Source organism: Trichosurus vulpecula, chromosome 1 (assembly GCF_011100635.1).
Source record: "Trichosurus vulpecula isolate mTriVul1 chromosome 1, mTriVul1.pri, whole genome shotgun sequence".
NCBI lineage: Eukaryota > Metazoa > Chordata > Mammalia > Diprotodontia > Phalangeridae > Trichosurus > Trichosurus vulpecula.
Genome location: NC_050573.1, coordinates 567,409,495 through 567,433,612, shown reverse-complemented (window position 1 = coordinate 567,433,612; position 24,118 = coordinate 567,409,495). Strand labels below are relative to the sequence as shown.

Genomic DNA, 24,118 nt, shown 5'->3' with positions numbered 1-24,118 from the left:
GACCGCTGCCTTCCTCAGTTTACCCTCCCTCTTTATTCCCCTCCCTTATCTTACCGTTTCCCACTTGTTACTTCTCCCCTCCCTTCTGACCACCCCCCCTCCCTTTTTCCCCCCTTCCCCTCCTACTTCCCGTAGGTCAAGTTAGATTTCTAAACTCGTCAGGGTACGTTATTCCCTTCTTGAACCAGATCAGATGACAGTAAAGCTCAAAAACTGCTCTTCTCCCTCCCTTCTTTCCCTCTAGTATAATATGTTTTTTTTCCCTCTTCATTTGGTGTAATTTACCCTTTTCTACTACCTCCTTACCTCTTCTCTCATAGCCCTCCCTTTACATATCTTACTCATGTTTTTTATCCTTATATCAGTTATTTTACACAGGCATTCACAATCTATGTGTATCCCTTTCAATTGTCATAATAGCTGTACTATTCTCAAGACTGACATATATATGTATATATATATATATATATAAAACATACATAAGATGATATAATCCTATATAAAGATGCCAACAACCTGCCCTTATTGATTAATAAGGTTTGTGGGGGCTTTTCCCCCGTTTACCTTTTTATGTCTCTCTTGAGCTTTGTAGTTGGAGATCAAATTTTCCATTGAGTTCTGGCCTTTTCATCAGGAACGTCTAGAATTCCCTTATTTCGTTGAATATCTATCTCCTTGCCTGAAAAATTATGCTTAGTTTTGCTGGGTACTTGATCCTTGGTTGTAGTCCCAGCTCCTTTGCCCTACGGAATATCATATTCCAATTTCTCCTGTCTTTTGATGTGGAAGCTGAGAGATCCTGCGTGAGCCTGACTGTAGTTCCACGATATTTGAATTGTTTCTTTTTAGCTGCTTGCAGTATTTTCTCCTTGACTTTGTAGTTCTGAAATTTGGCTATGATATTTCTTGGTGTTTTCACAGTTTGGGATCTCTTTCAGGGGGTAATCAGTGAATTCTTTCAATGACTATTTTGACCTCTGGTTCTAGGACCTCTGGGCAGTTGTCTTTGGTAATTTCTTCGAAGATACTGTCAAGGCTCTCCTTTTCATTGTGGATTTCCGGTAGACCGATAACTCTTAAATTGTCTCTCCTGGATCTATTTTCCAGGTCAGTTGTTTTCCCAATCAGATATTTCACATTTTTTTCTATTTTTTATTCTTTACATTTTGTTTTAGTTCTTCTTGGTGCCTCCTAAATTCATTAGCTTCCACTTGCTCAACTCTAATTTTTAATGAGTTTGTGTTTTCATTTTGCTTTTGAGCCTCCTTTTCCAATTGGTTGATTTTACCTCTCAGGGTGTCATTTTCTCTCTTTACATTCTGAATCTCCGTAGCCATTTCATCAGTGGATTTTTTTTCCATATTTTCTTTTAGCTCCCTAATTTGGTTTTGAAAATCCTCCTTTAGCTCTTCCAGCAATGCTTTTTGGGCTGGAGACCAGTTCACATTACCTTTTGAGGTATCAGATGTATCTATAGTGTCATTTCTGTCCTCTTCCAAATTGGTATTTTGATCCTGTCTGTCTCCGTAAAAAGAATCAATGGTCCTCCTTTTTTTGTGTGTGTTCTTCTTCATGTTGGTTAGCCTTTTCCTGCCTTTACAACAAATTTCTGCCTTTGGGGCTCAGGGCTCTCTGTCCCAGCTTTCCTTTAGTTTCCTGAAGTGTGGGGGAGGGGTTTGGCTCCCTGGTGTCTCTTTCCCTAGGGGTGCTCTCCAGCACTGTTGCTCTTCAGCAATGGTCTCAGCTCTTTGTTGTTTGAGCTGGGTGTCTGGCACTTCCCCAGAGTACGTCTGGGCTCCTGGTGTCAACCCCTGCTGGCTCTGCCCCTCTGGTACTCAGCCACTCAAGCCCCACTTCTATCTCCTCTGTTCCAGCATTCTTTTTTTTTTTTTGCCCCGAGAAATTCCCTGGGTGAATGCGGGAGGGATTAGAGCCGTCTACCTGGCCATTATGTCTCCCAGAAGTTCAAGAAGCGTTTCATACCTTCGGGCTGCAAGCCTCCAGAGTCGGCATCTCACGGTCGGTGGCATTGCGCTGCCTCTCGTCGCCTCCACAGAGTGCCGTCCTGTGTTGGGAGGCCTGGGGATCTCTGCCGATTTCGGGCGCCCAGCTTTCTCCCAGCCTGTCTCCCACGTGGGCCAGCCACTTCCACTTTGGTCTGGAGCGGCTCCGCACCAAGCACTCTCCGAGCCTGCAGATTCGTGCCTTCGGCCTTTCAGACTCTCCCGGCTCGGCAGCCTGCCCCACTCACACTGCTCTCTCAGATCTGCTCAAACTCGCTTTTTCGCAGGAATCCGACGGACCTTGTGAGCGAGCTCAGGTGAGACGCTGGAGCTCAGGTGAGACGCTGCCTTCACGCGGCTCCCAGTAACACTGCTCTTAGTAACTTTTTGTGGTGGCAGAGAATGAGAAACTGAAAGGATACCCAACAATTGGGGAATGGTCGAACAGTCTATGGCACATGGCTGTAATGGTATGTTGTGATGTTATAAGAAATGCCAAGCAGGATGACATCAGAAAAACAAATATGGTATTTACGTTGCCCCTTAAGGTTTGCAGAGCGCTTTACAAATACTACCTGACTGGATCCTCACAACAACCTGGGGACACTGGACTATTATTACCCCCCTTTTACAGTTGAGGAAACTGAGGCAGAGGTTAAATGACTTGCCCAGGGTTACACAGTGCCTAGGGTAGGATTTGAATGCAGGTTTTCTTGACTCAGGGCCAAGTGCTCTATGCACCGTGCTATACAGCTGCTCACAAATGTGAAGATGGCTGATTTATTGGACCAGAAACAAAGAAATCATTAACGTTTCTCTAACGGATGGAGCACTATAGGAATTCGTGCCAGCTCTTGAGCTTAAGTCTAGCATCTTGATCAGTGATGTGGATAAAGGCATAGGTGGTAGGTGTGATTGCTAATTCTGCCAGGACGAACAGCTAACACAATGCTAGGTAGGGAAATGCTAGAAGGCTTGGCCAAATATTTTAAGATGAAATTCAATAGGGTTAAACGTGAAGCCTTAGATCCAAAGAAATCAACCTGTGTAAGACGAGAGAGACACGGCCAGACAATAGATTATATGAGAAGGTTCTGGAAGTTTTAGTGGCACACAAACTCACTATTAGTTGATCTTGTTGTGATACGAACAACATCCTGCAAGTAGGTGGCACTCACTAAACTAGAGGGGAGCCTCACAACAACTCCACACAAGGTAAGTGCTGTAACTGAGGAAACCTGAGGCAAAGGTGAAGAAGTGCCTTGCTCAGCGTTTAAGTGTGTAAGGCAGGACTTGATGTCAGATCTTCCTGACTCCAGGCTCTCTGTACCACAATGCCAGCTGCTTCAAATAATAAATGATCAGTGTGACCTTGGCCAAGTCACTTAAACCTCGCTCTGGCTGGGTTTTCTCCTTTGAAAAATAAGGATCAGAACCTGCAGTACTTCTTTTACAAGGGCTGTGGTGAGAATAAAGTGAGGCATTTATTAAGCATTCCGCAGACTTTGCAGTGCAACGTTATGGCTACTGAAGTCAAGGTGGTAATCTAAAAGCAAATGTGAAATCAGGCTGGAGGCAACACAGTTTTAGAGTATCAAAGCACATACTGAAATCTCTAGATGTCTGACAGAAGAGAAGAGACCAAATGCTCTGAAAAAGGTATGGACCCATTCCCTGAAAAGGCAACTGAGAAAACATCAGTTGCTTCCAATTTATACTGCTTTCCCATCTTTTGCAAAATCTCAATCAGAATAATCTACATATTTATCCAGGATATCCCTGATGAAGGAGGAGAAGTGACAAACCTTTTCAAATGAAACTGTATAGCAACCAGCGCCATTCCCAAGTAGAATGGGCCACCCTAGGAGGAAGGGGTTTTACTTCCTCACAAGAAGTCTTCAATGATAGTCTGAATCAAGCCACTGGCTGGGTATGGTGTAGAGGGATTGTTCTTCAGTTTCAACTTAAACTAGACAGCCTCTGAGGCCCCCTCCAGCTCTGAGATTCTGAAGAATTAAAGCGCCTTCATTCAAAGTATTGTCTAGATTGCTGGTTCTGAAGTGCATGGAGCACTAGGTCTGGAGTCACGAAGGCCTAAAGCCAGAGCTGGCCTCTGATAGATAAGATAGACAAGAGACCAATCACTTAACCGTCTGCCTCAGTGTCTTAATTTGTAAAGTGAGGATAATGCAGCACCTCTTCCCTATGGTTGTTGTGAAGACAAAATGAAATGATATTTATAAAGGGCTTTGCAAACCTTTAAGCGCTATATAAATCCTGTTATTACTGCTATTGACTAAATCACTAAATGTTCTAGAAGGCACTTTAGATACTGAGAAAAAATTTAAAAATGAGTGGAATAGTCAAGCACAGGGGAGGCCAGTGTTAAAGAAACACTGTTGTAGTAGTTGTAGTAGTTGGAGGTGGCAGGAAGCTGATGCACTTCCAACTCCTGTGTAGCTGTTTCTATTGGCCTCTTTCTCCCCTCTTCCTTATTGTCGTCCTCATCTCATATCCCTCTGACACCTTCTGTTACTCAGATTTACTCAGATGATGAGGTGGCCTTGCCAAAGTCAACTCACTGTACCTTGACCCCATCCCTGCCCCCCTGCCCCCATGCTCTTTAGCAAATTGCCTAATGGAAACTTTTTACACATCCATCATATGAATACAATTATGTTTTTTCCCCATTTTAAAACATCTATCTCAAAATTTAACTGGCTCATTTTAAAACTTGAGAGGTACCTACATTTTTCGAATGCTAAATCCATTAAGATGATTCACTCCGAGTTCAGTCACTAATGATAAGACCATCTGTAAAACAAAATCAATGACAGGTTAATACACATTGCAAACAGGATGAGATCAATTGTTTTGCTGATGTGAGTGGCATTTCCGGAGAGGTTTCACTCCCCAAACCTTTCCATTTGTTTTATTTTGTCAGAGCCATATGAAAACTGCACCAAGACATATTTGGTTAACTGTGATTTTATTTAATGTCCATTCTATCTTATTTCTGTTAGGCACATGAAGAAAAATTAGACTGGCTTTCTTAATTGGCAAAAAATTATTCTCTAGGACAAGGGAGGTTTGAGAGGAATGCTTTGGGTGAATTTAAAAAAAAAAAAAGGAATCTGTAAATGTTTAATCCTTAATGTTTTCAAAGGACTAGTCTGATCAACAAATACATTAAAATCTTAGCTTACTTTTTATTTTCTCTCTCAAATTTTCTTTTACTATGAACTTTATAAACACCAACCAATATAAATATAAATGTTTCCATATACAAAGACCAAAAAGAGGCTTGTATAAGAAACTATGAATCTATTACATATACAATATTAACTATATATTAAATTTAAAGTTAGTGCCATGCTGATCTTCTGTGTTTACTTTATATCCTGCTACTTCACTAAAGTTCTTGTTTCAATTAATGTTTTAGTTGACTTTCTAGGTTCTTGAAGTAAGTTAACATATCATCTGTAATGGAGTTATAACTTTATTTTTTTTGTCTTGTGCTTATTCTTCCAATTTAGTCTTCTTGTGCCATTACTACTGCTAGCATTTTAGAACTATACCAAATGGTATTTCTATAGTACTTTTTTAAAGCGTGCAGTAGAAATTATTTCATGAACATTTTCTAAATGTGGCAGAAATCTGGAGCAGCAGAGAACATAACTCTACCACTAAGACGTGTTACATGATTCAATTTATAGTGGTATTATTTGTCCTCTACCATATAGTGAAATCTTAAAAAAAAAAACCCTAAGGATTTCTAAAATGTAGGATTTGTCTAATACTACCAGGCACTGTTTATATGAGTCAAGGAAGCTTATACTAAAACATTTGGATGAACCAATGGGCTATGTTTAAATTTTTAAAAAACTTAAGATTTAGTGTAGTCTTTCCAGGCTTCCTTCTCCCTTTTCATAAACACCTCTTTCAAATTTCTTCCTTAAATGGCTATATGTATGTTCAAGGTAAGAAGATATAAACAGAGCACAGATAAACATCCTTCCTGGAGTAGTGAAATATTTCCATTTACCTTTCTACTGATTCTGTGTTTGACAATGGAAACTTTAATACTAATAAAGTACTCACATTTTTTAGCAATTTAGGAAAATAATCTGGAGACGTATACCCAAGAGCTCGACTAACAGTTCCAACTTCATTAAGTCCAAGTGTGGATGATGAAAGCAGATGGCATAATAAACTCTAAAAGAATTATTGGAAAGGGAAAGAATTAATGATCTTTAAAAAGTATACATTTCTCATACCTAATAGACAGAATATGGTCTATGCAAATGGTTATTCTAGTAGCATCAAACTCAAACAAAAATGGAGGCCACTAAACCATACATAAGGATCTTTATGGGGGGCATATTGACCTAGAAAACTACATATTAACCTTATCTATGTTTATTTTTATTTATTTTGTTAAATATTTCCCAGTCAAATTTTAATCTGGTTTGGGCTGCACTTGGTAGTATTATGGGCCCTTTGCATGACAAGTCTGGTCTAGTCTGTCTGGCAGATGGTACCTAGTGACAAGCAGAAAATAGTGTAATTCAAGACTCGAATACTGGTGAATTCAATTTAAAACTTTTCCAGCTGACAAAATTATACTTTTTTAAAATGTATGATCTAACATCAATCTGAAATAACAAAATTCCCTTCACTACTTTAGAGACAAAAATTTTATCAGCTTAAGGAGAAACCATTTTGTTGTAGAATCTTTTTCTATCATATTTTTAAAAGGTGAGTTCTGTGGAAAGAGATATGAAAACTACTAGACTGTATCCAAAACACATTATTTCTATGAATCCCTTGAAAGAGGGGGTAGGATTTTAAAAGGCAGAGATTGGGAAAGAGGGGTAGGCAGAAAAGAGAAAACATCTCTGGCATAAGCAACGACACGAGCATGAGAGAATTGGAGGCAGAAAAAAGCAGTGAGTACATCTAAAGAACGTCAGGTAGTCCATTTGGGTTGGAAAGGGTTGTCTGAGTCTAGCTGAGAGATTACCTTAACACATACAAAATAATTGGAGAATAATTAACTGCTGAAGTATATGTACTTATGAAAACAAGAAAAATTTCGGGGAAAAATATCTGTATGGGTTGGAATAACTATAGAGAGTTAATGAAGGATTTGGGAACTTAAATTTAGATAGGTAGAGAGGAGATGGGAAGGCATTCCAGGAAGCAGAGACTAATAGATGATATAGGAGAACAAAGTATAATTCAGAAAACAGAGTTTGGTAAGAGGGTGGACTGTGTGAAGGACGGTAAGGAGACTATACTTGTGCTAACTAGAACGTAAGTTTTATGTTAGGGACCTTGGGAAATACGGCTGGACAAATACAGGGAAAACATGAAAAGGAGGTTTGAACTGATGTGTAAGGAATAAGGTGTCACTCAATTCATGAGGAGAGGAGCACCAAGATGAAAATGGTACCTACGTCACAAATTAATCTGGCAACAGTATGCAGAATGGGTTCAAGAATGGGGAAGAGGTGATGAGTCAAGATGTTTTTATTAAAAACCAGGCATGAGGTTGTAGGATCATAGGGCTAAAACTAGAAGGGGCCTTCCTTAGAGAGGATCTGATTGGAACCTCTCTCCTCTTCCATTTTATAGATGAGAAAACTGATATATAGGTACAGATGTAGATACAGATATATACATATATGTCTCACAGAATTTAGCAGAGACATCAGGAAGGTTTGCCTTCTTTAATGGGCTCAAAGCACTGCCAGGATTACTTGCAGGGTACTTGTTTCTGTCTGAGTGATTAATATTGAATGTTTGTGAGTTCATAACCTAACTGAATGTAAAAAAAAACTAGATTTCCTCATCTTTTCACCCTACCAGCAATGGCAAATAAGATGAATTTCCAAACTAATAAGGTAAAACGCTGAATTTTTTTCAAAGATCCTACAATATGGGAGGTAGAGTGGAACAAGCACTGGCTCTGAAGTCAGAGGGACTGGATTCGAATCCTACCTCTGAAGTCAGACCTCAGGAAAATCATTTAACCTCGCTGGGCCTTAGCAAGGGAACTGGCCTGAGTGCCTCTTAAGTCTATTCAATCACCAGATATATCATCTGTGATGCCAGTCTAAGCTTGATTTTTCCCTGCTGCTCTAACATGAATGAGAACCAATGTTCATCTAGATGAAACCATGGCCTAAGTCAAACTGAGACCTGTTAAAGATCTTAGCTTCAAAAGGCCGAGATTCCCTACTGCAGCCAGGCCATCTCCAGTCACCCCAATCTACATCTAGCCACTCGACCCAGATGGCTCCAGAGGTGAAAGTCAGGCTTGTAACTTTACATAAGCCTCTCTTTCTCTCGTATGTCATGGCATCACCTCCCTGATGCCATGGTCCTCTTCGACAATGACGGACAAACAGCAGCAGCACATGAAACCAAAATAACCTCATAAATCCATACACAGCTTTGCGTTTCCTTCTTTAGCATTATCTCATTACATAACATCTATAATGACACACCAAGTTTCTTTTTAAAAGATTTACATGCATTAGCCATTTATAGTCAAGACTGATTTTTCTACTGCCACCTAGCGGCATAAAACAAAAATGATGAAGAACAGAAGGTGCTTTGGGGTCAGGACCTTTGGTAAGAAAAAATTTTTACATGGAAGAGACAGTAAAAGGACCAAATAATGGTAAAGGTTCTAACTCAGAGAGGCTAAATACTTAATAGTCTAATAATCTACAATAGTTTAAGTGTGTGCGGTATAACTAAGCTACTGTGGTAAAAAAGTATCAGCCACTACATTATCACTGGGGTCCTTATTTTCTACAATATCACCCTTATTTATTTAAAAAAATTTTTATAAAGGAAATTCTGTTTATGCAAAACAGAGCTTAAAATGTTAGTGACATGAAGGCGAATTTTCCACAAGTAGAAAGTTTGGAAATATCACTGAATGTACAGCTGGAAGACACCTCAGAAGCAATCTAGTTTAACTCATGGCCAGAAGGAATTTCTATTATAACATATGACAAGGCAGCCCATTCTTCTTGTAGATAGCTCTATTTGTTGCAATGCTTTTCTTGACTTCAAGCTTAAATTTGGCTCTTTGTAGCCAAATAGCCTAAATTTAATCCCATATGACAGCCCTTCAAATACTGAAAACAGCCATCATATCTAAATAATCTTCACATCATGTAGGCTGCAGGCCCCGGGAATCCTGGCTGCCTTCCCTCTGGATAGTCTTCAGCTTGTCAGTAATAACTTTTCTACTGCCACCTAGTGGCATTTGGTCAAAAAAAAAAAAAAGAATGTTAGATAATTTGGAGACAAGAACCTTGATAAGAATAACTTAAGTAGAAGAGTCAACATCAACATAAAAAATAGTGAATGCAAAAAGTGATCTGAGAGTCTAAAGACGCTTTTCAAATTATAGTGCCCAAAATGGACCAATTAATCAATAACCATTTAGTAAGCACCTACTCTTTGGCAAGTACTGTGCTAGGTGCTGAAATAAAAAGACAAAAACAAAACAGTCCTCACCATCAAGAAGTTTACATTCTATTGAGAAGACAGCATGCTCATAAATGTTTATTCAACTCTTCACGACCCCATTTGGGGTTTTCTTGGCAGTGGAGTGGTTTGCCATTTCCTTCTCCAGCTCATTTTACAGATGAAGAAATTCAGGCAAATAGAGTTAAGTGACCTGCCCAGGATGACACAGCTAGTAGATACCTGAGGCTACATTTGAACTCAGGTCCTCTTGACTCTAGGCCTGTGCTCTATCCACCTAGCTGCTCCTCTAACAGATCTTACAGTGGAATTCCATTCCACTGTCTAACCTATCATCCAGAAAATTTACAATGAGGTTGGGGCTCAGTGGAAGACTCAGTGTTATTCACACCAAAAAAATACCTCTTGAGGTACATTTAAATGAAAGGGGACTGCACTGGTACATATTTTTTAGTTTGTTTGGCAAATCTCATAACTCAATTTAAATGTAGTTTTCCCCAATCATTCTTTGTTCTTAAAAGTCATTTTTCCCTTAGTTGAAATAATGTTCATCCTATTTTAAATTGACAGATTATTATTTTATTGTATGCAGCATCTATTCATTCTGCAATCTAGGGGATAGGAAGAGAACTTGAACACTAGGCAAGTATTTTTACCAACATGACTTTCTTCTGCTATGGTATTGCTCCTTAGGGCATATTGCTTTGTCAAATTAACGAGAGGACTAGACTTATGGTTTCACTGGTGTAGGAACTCCTGATGAAAAAAAAAACAAACCAAAAACCCTCTTTATCATATAGGTCAGTATCCTGTCTACACCCTATGGTTTTAGAGAGTTTCTGAGAAGTGCACTGAGAAGTTAAGTGATTTGTCCAAGGTCACAGAGTCAGAATGTGTAGATTTAGACCGACTCCTGAGACCAACTTTCTATTTGTCTGCTATGCCACACAGCTTCTCAACTAAGTTTTTCAAATGAAGCTACGTATAAATGAATTATTCAAAATTTTCCAAAATTAAGAAGGTCAAATTGGCTTATTTTCTTAATATTTAAATTAACATCATACATTTTATGTTCCTCCCAAAAAAGCAATTTGCAATTTATTTCTATAGAGGCAACGACGTGATAAAGAATAGACAAAAGTTTGCCATTTCAGACTTCATTAGAAGAAATCTAGGTAAAAGAGCAGGGAGGTGATGGTCCTCTGCTCAGCACACACTACATCTGGGGTCCTATGTTCAGTACTGAGAACATCTTAGCAAGGATCCTGACAAGAGCATTCAAAAGAAGGCAAGTAGGGAAAGGCACTAAGATTATGCCATATGATTATTGACTGGAAGACCTAGAGATGTTTAGCTTTGAGAAGAGAAGACTTGGAGGAAACACATTAACTTTCTTTAAGTATCTATAGGCTGTCATGTGGAAGAGGAATTATTTAGACTTGTTCTGCTTGGTCATAGAAGGCAGAAACAGGAACAATGGATAGAAATTCCAAAGAGCTAGATTTAAGCTTAATATAAGTAAAGACATCCTAAAAATGAGTGCTATACAAAAATGGAGAGCGCTGTGTGAGAAGATGATGGGTTTATCTTCGATGGTGGTCCTCAAAGTCTGGACAATCATTTACCTAACATTTTGTCGAGAGTATTCTTATTCATGGAGGAGTAAATGGCCTCTGAGTCCCCTCCAAACCTGAGATCCCATGATTCTTTAACTACAAATCAAGTGTTCTTTCCACTGTGGCAATGTCACAAAGCAACAAAACGATCTCAGATGACATATGTGAAAAGCTCTTAGCATCGTGCCTGGCACAGAAATGACCATGTAAATCTTTTAAAAAAGAAACTTAATGTGTCATTATAGATGTTATCTAATGAGATTCATAATATCTCATATAATGAGATAATGCTAAAGAAGTGCTGTCATGAAACTGACATACGACACTGATGAATTTCACTAGGTAGTCAAATTTTGCCATAATTTTCCACAAGCCATCACGACTGACAGTATCAAAGGCCTTGGTGAGATCTACAAACATTGTGTCCAGACCTGGCATTTCTTCTGGAGTTGCCAGGCAGCAAACACCACATCAACTGTTCCTCAGTCCTTTCTGAAGCCACACTGGCTCTCAGGCAGATGACCACCTTCTAGGTGAAGGATCAAGAAGGACTCTGGCAAGCATCTTGCCAGCAGTGACAAAGAGAAAGAGCCCCTTGTGATGGTCACAGGACGATCTATGTCCTTTACCTTTTTAGAGACGGACAATGGGAGCATACTTGAACACCTGGGGGATAACCTCCTCTTACACATAACCTGGAAAATTTCAGTCAGCTTTTACATAAGCAGTAGACACCCCTCCCCGCCACCCCCGCCTTGTAAATATCAGCTTGAATAGAGTCAGCACCAAGGGCTCTGCCACGAGAGAGGAGCCTGGTGACATTCAACACCTCTTCTTGAATTGTAAGTTCAGCTAGAGAAGGGCTGACTTCAACCTGAGGTATATGGTCAGTGATTTCAGCATTGATTGATGATGATTTGTTGAGAACACCATGGAAGTGTTCAGCCCATCTCTCCAGAAGCACATCTTTATCACTAATCAACGAGGCTCCATCAGCACTAAGTAGTTGACACGCACCATAGGTCTCTCTACCACAAATACCCTCCAGGGCATAATAAAAGCACTTTGGATTGTTACTGTCAGTGTAAAACTGAATTTTATCTGCCTTCTTATTGAGCCAAGAATCCTGCATCTCTAAGTTTTTCTTGTACCTTACCACTTATATAAGTAACTACAGAAGTCTTGGTGTATTTCTAAACTATTAAAGCTTTACAGACTAAGCCTTAGACTTTTGGGACACCCTTTACAAAAAGAATAAATACAAATAAAAAACAAAGTAGCTAACTAAAAGTTGTGGAGATGAGGAGAGGCTTCATGTAGGTGGAGAGGCTTCAAAAGGTGAAGAGAGAAAGCATTCCAAGTGTAGAGAGGAGTCAAGGCAAAAGCAGTGAGATGGGAGATGGAGGAGCATGTGTGAGGAACAGAGATCAGTTTAACCACAGAGCGCAGAAATGGGAGTAATGTGCAATAAGGCTAGAAAGACAAGTTGAGGCCAGGTAGGGAAGGAATTAAAAAAGAATTTAATTTTTACAAGAGGAGCAACAGGGAGTCAGAAGAATTATTTGAGTACAATAGTGATGTCATCACATCTTCACTTAAGGAAAATCACTCTGGCAGCAGTGGAGGAAGAACGGGGAATGAGACCTAGGGCAGGAAATCCAATCTAAATCTAAAAACTCCTTGCACATGGAGACGGTTTCATTCATTATATTTGCGTTCCTAGCGCTTAGCACCATGCCTGTCACATGGAAGACACTGAATAAATACTTGCTGACTGACTGAAAGAATAGCTACTACTTCCCGCCACTCTTCATTTTCCAATAACTTTTTTCAAAATTAATCCTTTATGCCTTGGTGAATTGCTTACGGACAAGATTGTGTTTCAGATAGAATGTAAGCTCTTTGAGGGAAGGAACTTCCATTTTTGTCTTTGTATCCACAGCAACTAGCTTAGTGCCTTAGACATAGAACTTATTTAATAAATGCTTGTTGACTGATAAATTAACACAGGACATGGAAGAGTGAAATTCTTTTTTACTGGTAGTATTAACCCTATAACACACTGCACCTTAAAAAACAGAATTGGACAAATGGTAAAAGAGGCACAAAAGTCCACTAAAGAGAAGAAATCCTTAAAAAGTAGAACTAACCAAATGGAAAAGGAGGTACAAAATTCACTGAAGAAAAGAACTCCCTGAAAAGCAGAACTGGTCAAATGGAAAAACAGGTAAAAAATCTCACTGAAGAAAATAATTCCAGAAACTGCCATTCCCTGCCAAGGGGTACCAGTGGCTATACTGAAGAGTCACACGGGCAAACTGATTTGTTCCACAGAACTAGACTAGGAGCTATTCTTATGAGTAAATGTCAAAATCACATGTTTCTTGAATAAAGGGAAAAAAATTAATTCTCAAAGAAATCCTCACTTTTCAGGTTTTAATTTTAGGATATGAATTACCGCCAATCCAGACATAATTGTTTCTAGCTGGAAAAAGCTCGGAAAAAAAAAATCTACCTCCTGCTATAGAGCTAATTTTATCCCTTTTCGCCATCCCTCCCTTCCATAAGGGATCCAATGGATCCACTTCTTACCTTTAGAAATTTCATTGTGAGAACTGAAAAGCTTGAGAATGGTGTGAAAGAACCAGAAGTGGCATCATCAGCTTCCCTGAGCCAACAAATGATATTTTCCACCCCTACTGCCTCTGACTTCTGAGCAAAAGAACAATGTTTAAGAACAAAGAACATAGACCCCACATTAAAGAAGCCATTTTCTTAGTTCTTGCCCTCCTTACGCAATTCCCCCATTTACAAATAACTTCACCTAATACGAAAAATAATTTGTTCAGAAAATGTAAGAAATGAAAAGATGAAGGAAGAGCTAACTAACAATGGCTAGTAACCACAAATCAAAAATGAAATCCTCAATTATATATATGACCTCCTTAAATTCTTCATAAACTTCAATCTTTGATCCATTCATTCCCAGCCTGACTGCCCAGCTCTGCATTACTCTAACCCTCCATCTCATTGCCCTATGACTCTGGGATGGAGGCAAGGGATATTTTCTCTTTTGTTTGTCACATACAGATGTGCAAACTTTAGGGCGTTCAACTCTCACTTCAGCATTCCAAATGAATTCTGGCTGACTGCTACATATACAAGGAACTAGAAAAAAAGGTAGAGAATACAGAAAACGCCAACATAAGACACCACCACCCCCATCCCAACCCAGGTGCACCTTAAAGTATGTATGCCACATTAAAAGTTTTTATAGTTGCACAGTCTGTTTTATGTTTGCACAGTTTAAAATGAAAGAAACAATAAACTAAAACCAAAAGAATGAAAAAAAGAGAAGAAAAATGTGACATAACTCATCAAAAAGACAACTGACCTGGAAAATAAATTGAGGAGAAATAATTTAAGAATTATTGGACTACCTGAAAGTCATGATCAAGGAATGCTCATAGAGAGAGGGCATATACGAGTTTGAGTTGATTTTTGTTGGAATGATTTCAAAAGAAAGAAAGAAACAAGAAGAGGTGAGAAAGAGGTATGCACTGGGGGAAGGGAGAATTAGAATGGGGAAATTTTTCTCACTTAAAAGAGGCACACAAGAAAGAGCTTTTACAATGGAGGGGAAATTTGGGAGGGGGCAATGCTTCAATCTCACTCTCAATGGAACTGGTCCCAAGAGGAAAGAATATATATACATACACTTTGTTGGGTATAAAAACGTAACTTACCCAATAGGGAAATAGAAGGAGAAGGGGATAAAAGAAAGGGGGGAGGGGAATGATAAAAGGGAGGGCTAATTAAGGGAGGAAGCAGTGAAAAGGAAAGTAGATTTCTGAGGAGGGACAGGATAAAAAGAATATGAAAGGAAGAAACAGAAGAAAATGGGATAGAAACAAATACACAGTTGGCAATCATAACTGTGAATGTGAATGGTATAAGCTCATCCATAAAACAGAAACAGATAGCAGAATGGATTGGAAATCAGAATTCAACAATAAATATTTACAAGAAACACACTTGAAACAGAAAGACACATACAGAGTTAAAATAAATGGCTGGAGCAGAATCTAATATGCTTTAACTGAAGTTAAAAAGGCAAGGGTAGCTATCATGATCTCAGACAAAGCAAAAGCAAAAACACACCTGATTAAAAGAGATAATCAGGGAAATTACATTATGCTAAAAGGTACCATAGAAAATGATGTAATATTGAAAATTTTTACAGCAAATTTCTCTAATAAAGGCTTCATTTCTCAAGTATATACCGAGTACAGAACTGAGTCAATTTTATAAAAATAAAAGCCATTCCCCAACTGATAAATGGCTAAAGGATATAAACAGGCAGTTTTCAGAAAAGGATATCAAAGTTATCTACAGTCATATGAAAAAAATGCTCTGTCACTACTGATTTGAGAAATGAAGATTAAAACAACTCTGAAGTACCTATCAGAAATGACAAATGCTGGGGGAGGGGTGGGGCGGGGATGACAGAAAAGTAGGCCCACTAATGAACTGCTGGTGGAGTAGTGAACTGGTCCAACTATTATGGAGAACAACCTGGAAACAGCAATGCCATTTCTCGATGTTCAGTTGTTTTTTGGCTGTGTCCGACGCTTCATGACCCTATTTGAGGCTTTCTTGGCAAAGGTACTGGAGTGGTTTGCCATTTCCTTGTCCAGCTCATTTTGAAGATGAAGAAACTGAGGCAAACAGGGTGAAGTGACTTACACTGGACCACACAGCTACTAAGTGTTTGAGGACAGATTTGAATTCAAAAAGATGAGGCTTCCTGTCTCCAGGCTCAGCACTAGTTCTAGACACTGTGCTATCTCACTGCCCTAGCAATACCACTACTAGATCTGTATCCCAAAGAGATCGAAGAAAAAGGAAAAGGACCTGTATGTACAGTTCTTTTTGTGGTAGCAAAGAATTAGAAATCGAACGGATGCACATCAATTGGGGAATGGCTGAATAAGTTGTGGCATATGATTGTGATGGAGTACCACCGCTATAAGAAATCATGAGGAGGATAGTTTCAGAAAAACATGGCCAGACCTGGATGAACTGATGCAAAGTGAAGTGAGAAGAATCAGGAAATCACTGCGAACAGTAACAGCAATGCTGCAAGGATGACCAACTGTGAAAGACTTGGCTACTCTGATCAATACAATGACCTAAGACAATTCCAAAAGACTCATAATGAAAAAATGCTATCCACATCCAAAGAGAGAACTGATGAACCGTGGGAGCAAACTGAAGCATAATTTTCTCACTTTTTCATTTTTATTGTTTTTTTAAAATATAACTAATATGGAAATGTGTTTTGCATGGTTTCAGATGTATACTTCACATCAAATTGCTTGCCTTCTCAGTGGATGGGGGAGGGGATAGCAGGAAGAGAATTTGGAATTTATGATTTTAAAAGAAACCTAAAAATAAACAAATAATACACTGGCATGCTAAAAATAATACATAAATCCACAGAAGGTTGTGAAGTCATTGAGAGAATATATAGAAGAAGAGTAAATAGCAGCATAGGCAGGTGATGGCACAATGAAGATCTATAGTCTTCTATAGACTAAACTTATATAGTCAGGAAGACCCAAATTCAAATAGAGCAGAGATTTTAGAGGATTCCTCATAATTGAGTGGGCTGAAGGGTCCCTAGTGCCTTGGTGCTTAATTTTCTGGTACAATTTTATTAGTACTCATAGCTTTGGTGACTCACATGGTTCTAGGTAGCTACAAAGTCTTGTTAAGCCCTCAGCCCAGGAAGCTGGGACCAAACAGGAAGTCAGAGAACTCTGGGATGAGAAATCAAGAAAATGTTGGTTCTATCACACTCTCAGGACTCAACTCACGCATCACCTTTACAGAGAGCCTTTCTCCATCTTCCCATCTAAAACTAGCTGGTTCTCACCTTGTATATGACAAGCATTGCAAGGGCACACCTGTGTCCACACTGGTGGAGCTGTGAATCGGTCCAGCCATTCTGGAAAACAATTTGGAATGATGACCAAAAAGTTACTAAATGTACCCTTTGACCCAACTATGTCAGGCCATTCCCCTAGTAGGTTAGGTTCAAAATTGGAACAAAAAGGTCATTCAATAGGTGACCAAAGAAGATTTACTTGGCCAGATCAAGAGGATATTAAACAAGGACAAGAACTGAGAAGTCCCTTGAGTTGAGTGAAGGTCCCACTGAAACCCACCAGCCAAGTACATCTAGGAGTCTCTCCAGCTTCCTGTGGCTGCTTTGCACCCAGGCAACGGGGAATTTATGTCAACAGCCTCAGCCTTTGAACCAATCAAATCTTTAGCAAGGTCTCAATGGGCTGGGGGGGGGGGGGGGGGGGGGGGGTATGTGTGAACTCTAGCCTAACCTGCACTGGGGGAAGGGTTAGGATATGGCACCTATAACACTACTTCTTGGTCTATAGCCAAAAGAAGAAAGAAGGAAGAAGAAAAGTATTTATATGTACAAATACGTTATAATAGCTCTTTTTGTGGTAGCCAAAATTTAAAAAATAGGGAATATCCTATTTGGGAATAAAGAAATTATGGCACATGGATGTGGTAGAATATTACTGTGTCACAACAAATGTTAAAATGGGCAGTTTCTGAGGGTAAAATGTTGAGAGAGTGAGGAGTGAAAGCAGAAATACCTATTGTAGATGGCCTTTTTGAGTTGAGCTACAAAGAGCAAAAGAGATAAAGGATGATAGTTAGCAGGGATGGATGCAGTGAGAGTTTTTTGAGAATGGGGCCTATTTCTAGGCAGTAGGAAGGAGCCAGTAGACAGGGAAAGACTGAAGATAAAGGATAGAGTGGGATGACAGAGGAGAGGTCACCCCTTCATCATGTGAGACAGGTGGCAAAAGGCACCTGAAGAATAGGAGACAGTGGAGAGAAAGGGGAGCTCACAGTGAATGGCCTCAATTCTCTTCTGTAAAATATGAGGTAAAGTTGAGCTACAGGGGATATAGTGGAATAGTAAGTTGATAAAGGAGGTGTAGAACAATTGCCCAGCAGCAGTGAGGGCCCAGTCGAGGTTGTGTAACATAAATCTGTAGTGAATGCAATCACAAAGGTGACTTACCTCTGCTTCCTAGCTTTCCTGGATTTCTTCCAGTCTCAGCTAAAATCCTGATCTCCCTTAATACTTGTTCTTTCTCTGCAAGATGATCTCCAATTTATCCTCTCTGGTATTTCATTTGTACACTATGCTGGTTCAACCATTAGATGTCCTTTGCATAGAACACTCCAATCTCCCAATTCCTGGAATTTTCACTGGCTGTCCCCCATACCTGAAATGTTCTTCCTCTTCATCTCTACCTCCTGGCTTACCTCAGGTCCTGGTATGTTCTCTTGCCCGTTAGACTGTGAGCTCCTTGAGAGCAGGGACTGTTTTTTGGCTTTCTTTGTATCCCTGGTTCTTAGCACAGTGCCTGGCAGATAGCAGGAATTTAATAAACGCTTGCTAATTTGAATACATACTGGTGGTGTGCACTAGCACATCATTTAAGCTCTCGGACCCCCAGGCAAATTTGTGAGACTACAAGTTGTGTAAAGGTTGCTGCTCAGCAGTGTTAGAGGAAGTTCTCTACACTGATGTAATGTCAGATCTAGTCCTCAAATGCACGGGCCACATCTGAAGACCTAGAGGGGTTCCCCACCCCTCATAGTCTCTCTATAATCTCTATATTATTATTCTGAATAAGCTAGAGTTCATAGACAAAATATCTATTTTTATTTCAAAATGAAACTTCAACTCAGTTTAAAATGTTTTATTTTTCAGTTATAGAAAGAAAATTTCTATGAACTAAAAACTTATAAATTTCCTTGGGTTGGCATGGTATGTAAATGCAGGCCTACTAGCTATTTCTTTAAAATATTAATTGAACATTATTTATGTCAATTTTTTTTAATTAAAAGAGGAGACAAGTTAGTTCCTAATCTTTTTTGCACGTTAAAAATCCTTACCCAAAGCAAATTACTGTACATCAATTTCAGTAGCTTTTTCTTTAAAATCCTGCATGCAGAGGTTTTTTATCTTTTTAAAATTTATATGTCCCATGCCAGTCTAAGTGAAATGATCTATAATAAAAACCTAACTGCCCTGGTATTTTTAGAGCCCTTTTTACTATGAAACCAACACTCAGAAATCTGGGGAATTGCAGTGGTCGGGTCTGTAAGTGAGAAGGAAGGCTGCTCATTCAGAGAGTGTACCAACCTCCATTGTTTACACAGCCTATTCTTGAGCAGGATGCTGACATAACACAACTCACAGAAATTTCCACACTCTAGTCCAATCATAACAGAGTCTGCAATTCCTAATTTCGCTTACAGGATCTCTGGCTTGCTAGCTAGCTCACTCAGTTCTGGGAAAAAATAAATTTACACTTTATATATCTCTCTCTCATATACAAAGATAGTTTTGCATATGCCCACATTAAAAGACTTTAGAAAATAAGATTAAACTAAATAGCAAAATGAACTATAAGAAATTTGTAGAGACAGCTTCTCAAATTTTTCTAGAGCTCTCAACCAGATCAACCCTTCACCCTTCTCACATTCTACCTTTTATTGTATTTATCACAGAAACATATATTTCAAATTAGAATACATTTTACACTAAATTCAATCCATGCATTTTAGAGACGGAAATGGGTCTAGGGAAGTTCAGCCTGCCAAGAGTGGAGAGAGTGCTAGACAAGGAGTCAGATCCAGGTTCAAGTACTACTTCAGACCCTTACAAACACGGCCGTGGAGAATCATTTAATCTTTCTGACCCTCAAATTCTTCATCTGAGAGTAACTGTAAGTAACTGGGGGTTGTTATGAGGCTCAAATGAAAAATGTATGTAAAGCACATTTCAAAGCCCAATATGTCAGGTATTATAAGTAGTGGAGCTGTGATTTGAACTCAGATCCTCTGACTTCTCAAATAGAGCTGCCCTTTGGATACACATCATATTGCCCTTGGTAATCTGCTCTTTGTTTTCCTAGCACATATGATACTGCCTTGTATATAGTAGGTGCTTAACAAATGTTTTTAATTGAATATTACTGTTCAAGCAACATATCATGATGAAGATATCTTTTTTGGATTTTTTTTCACATTTTTATTGTTTAATATTTTCAGTTTTCAAGATTGGTTTCCACAAGATTTTGAGTTACAAATTTTCTCCCCATTTGCACCCTCCCCCCCATTCCAAGATGGCATATATTCTGATTGTCGCATTCCCCAGTCAGCCCTCCCTTCTGTCAACCCGCTCCCTTCCCCCATCCCCTTTGCCCTTACTTTCTTGTAGGGCAGGATAGATTTCTATGTCCCATTCCCTATATACCTTATTTTCCAGTTGCATGCAAAAACAACTTATTTTTTTGAGCATTTGTTTTTAGAACTTTGAGTTTCAAATTCTCTCCCTTCTTCCCTCTGCACCCATCCTCCTTGAGAAGGCAAGCAATTCAACATAGGCCACACATGTATCATTATGCAAATCACTTCCATAACAATCACGTTGTAAAAGACTAACTATATTTCCTTCCATCCTATCTTGTTCCCCTTTATTCAATTTTCTCCCTTGAAGCTGTTCCTTTTCAAAAGTGTTTGCTTTTAATTACCTCCTCCCCCATCTGCCCTCCCTTCTATCATCCCCCCACTTTTCTGTGGGGTAAGATACCCAATTGAATGTGTATGTTATTCCCTCCTGAATTCAAATCCAATGAGAGCAAGATTCACTCATTCCCCCTCACCTGCCCCCTCTTCCCTTCCAACAGAACTGCTTTTTCTTGCTACTTCTATGTGAGACAATTTACCCCATCCTAGCTCTCCCTTTCTCCTTCTCTCAATATATTCCTCTGTCACGCCTTAATTTCAATTTTTTTTTAGATCTCATCCCTTCATGTTCAACTCACCCTGTGCCCTCTGTCTCTATATATATGTATGTCCCCTTCAGCTACCCTAATACTGAGGTCTCACGAACTATACACATCATCTTTCCATGTAGGAATGTAAATAAAACAATTCAACTTTAGTTTCTCTTTCTTGTTTATCTTTTCATGCTTCTCTTGATTCTTGTATTTGAAAGTCAGATTTTCTATTCAGCTCTGGTCTTTTCACTGAGAAAGCTTGAAAGTCCTCTATTTTGTTGAAAATTCATATTTTGCCTTGGAGCATGATACTCAGTTTTGCTGGGTAGGTGATTCTTGGTTTTACTCCTAGCTCCATTGATCTCCGGAATATCATATTCCAAGCCCTTCAACCCCTTAATGTAGAAGCTGCTAGATCTTGTGTTATCCTGACTGTATTTTCACAGTACTCAAATTGTTTCTTTCTGGATGCTTGCAATATTTTCTCCTTGACTTGGGAACTCTGGAATTGGTGACAATATTCCTGGGAGTTTTCTTTTTGGGATCTTTTTCAAGAGGTGATTGGTAGGTTCTTTCCATTTCTATTTTGCCCTCTGGTTCTAGAATATCAGGGCAGTTTTCCTTGAAAATGTCTTGAAAGATGATATCTAGGCTCTTTTTTTGATCATGGCTTTCAGGTAGTCCAATAATTTTTAAATTATCTCTCCTGGATCAATTCTCCAGGTCAGTGGTTTTTCCAATGAGATATTTCACAATGTCTTCCATTTTTTCATTCCTTTGGTTCTGTTTTATAATTTCTTGCTTTCTCATAAAGTCACTAGCTTCCACTTGCTCCAATCTAATTCTTAAGGTGGTATTTTCTTCAGTGGTCTTTTGGACCTCCTTTTCCATTTGGCTAATTCTGCTTTTTAAGGCATTCTTCTCATTGGCTTTTTGGAGCTCTTTTGCCATTTGGGTTAGTCTATTTTTTAAGGTGTTACTTTCTTCAGTACTTTTTTGGGTCTCCTATAGCAAGTCGTTAACTTGTTTTTCATGGCTTTCTTGCATCACTCTCATTTCTCTTCCCAATTTTTCCTCTACTTCTCTTACTTGCTTTTCCAAATCCTTTTTGAGCTCTTTCATGGCCTGAGACCAATTCATATCTTTCTTGGAGACTTCTGATGTAGGCTCTTTGACTTTGTTGACTTCTTCTGGCTGTATGTTCTTTGTCACCAAGAAAAAAAAAAGTTTCTATAGTCTGAGTCCTTTTACACTGCCTGTTCATGTTCCCAGCCAAGTACTTGACCCCTGAGCTTTTTGGCATGAGTGCTTTTAAAGTACAGAGTATTTTGTCCCAAGCTTTAGGGGCCTTGAGCTGCTGTTTTCAGAGCTAGTTCTACTCCACAATCACCGCAAGCTCTGCCACATCAGAGCTCCTCCTCCCCCAAGAACCGCCAACCAGGACCAGGACCCAGATCCGAGCAGGGCAAAGCAAGAGAACTCTGCCTTTGCACCAGCAAAGCAATCCTTGCACTCCCACTCTGATCTGCCACTTGATTCCTCCCACCGTGTGGGCCTGGGACTCCGGAAGCAGCTGACGCTGGGGCCCTGGAAGCAGCCACCTGAGCTTCCTGTTGCTTCCCCTGCAACACCTCCACCACCCCCGGGGCTAGGGCCAGACCGCACACTTCTCTCACCCAGATCCAGCAGTTTTCCTACTACTGCTCCATTGTCTTTGGCTTTTGTGGGTTGAGAAGTCTGGTAACTGCCACAGCTCGGTGATTCAGGGCCCTAAGGCCTCCTCCACCCGACTCCCCGTCTGGTCTGTCCTGGCACGGCCCAAACTGGGCTGCGCTCCACTCCCAGCACGGTGCAATAGACCCTTCCCAGAGACTCTTCAGGCTATCTTGGGCTGGAGACTTGTTTCCCTCTGTTATTTTTTGTGTTCTGTAGCTCTAGAGTTTTTTCAGAGCCATTTTTACATGTGTTTGGAGAGATTTGGGGGGAGCTTAAGCGAATCCCTGTTTTCCAGCCACCATCTTGGCTCCTCCCCTCTTGATGACGATATCAATGATATATATAACAATGTATAACATGTATGTTGTTCAGTCATTTTCAGCTGTGTCTGACTCTTAGTGATATCATTTGGGATTTTCTTGCCATTTCCTTCTCCAGCTCATTTTATAGATGCAGAATCTGAGGCAAGCAGGGATAAGTGATTTGCCTAGGGTCACACAGCTTGTAAGTGTCTGAGGCCAGACTGGAACTCAGAAAGGTGAGTCTTCCTGACTCCAGGCCAGGCATTCTATCCACTGTACCACCTAGCCATATAACATGTATAGGACAACTTATATACAGAATAGACAGCTATCCTAGCAACAGATAAATAAATTTGCTTTACAGAAAACAAATCAATCACCTGTTCTCATTTCTATTTATTATAAAAATTTTTTTAAAGTATTTTCTCTCAGCCTTTGTTTCCTCATCTATAAAATTTGGGTACTTGGATTAAATGACCTCTTAGTTCCCTTGCAGCATTATGATTCTGAAAAAATTATCTTAAAGTAATACATACGGAGCTTTCTATGACCCTGCCGAACATAAACTTGTAGCACTGGACTATAAATAGAAAAACTCCATTTCTTTCAAACACAAGGCTCTCTCCCTCAGTGTAGACATCTCAGATAGGAAGAAGCAGCTGGTTCTGTACTTACTTTTGGAGATCTTTGAATTGTGGAGGACATTTTGGTACATTACCCCAGCTCCTAGTACAAAGCTTTGCTTTTAACAGACTGATTAATAAATGTTTAAGGGTGTTTTTTGGTTGCTGGGGGTTTTTGTTAGTTTGTTTTATTTTTACTTCAGGAGTCAGGATCAAGGAAATTCGGAAACAGGAAATGGACTTTGCTAGTCAAAGGAGAAGCAAACACCAGGTGCTTAGGGTTCTCTGTTTATCAAGAAACGACAGGTGGGTGGGGGAGAGTGGTCAGGAAGGTCACAAGGCAAAGGAGACAGCTTTTTAAAGGAAAGTACACAACTGGTAAAGCTTTTTCACTCCTTTATTCTCTAGCATAATCCTTGAGAAGAATTAATTAGGGGAATCCTGGAGAAGAAAAGA

The 24,118-nt window shown here is 39.5% G+C and overlaps 1 protein-coding gene across 1 annotated transcript in view; it reads right to left on the bottom strand.

The window, feature by feature from the left end:
* The window catches only part of FANCC (FA complementation group C), a gene marked incomplete in the record, with an annotated part of 210,394 nt that overhangs the window by 63,330 nt on the left and 122,946 nt on the right, over positions 1-24,118 (bottom strand). The window contains 2 exon segments of the mRNA XM_036734518.1: positions 4,753-4,817; positions 6,105-6,218. Of these exon segments, the coding sequence (XP_036590413.1) occupies positions 4,753-4,817; positions 6,105-6,218 (179 nt within the window).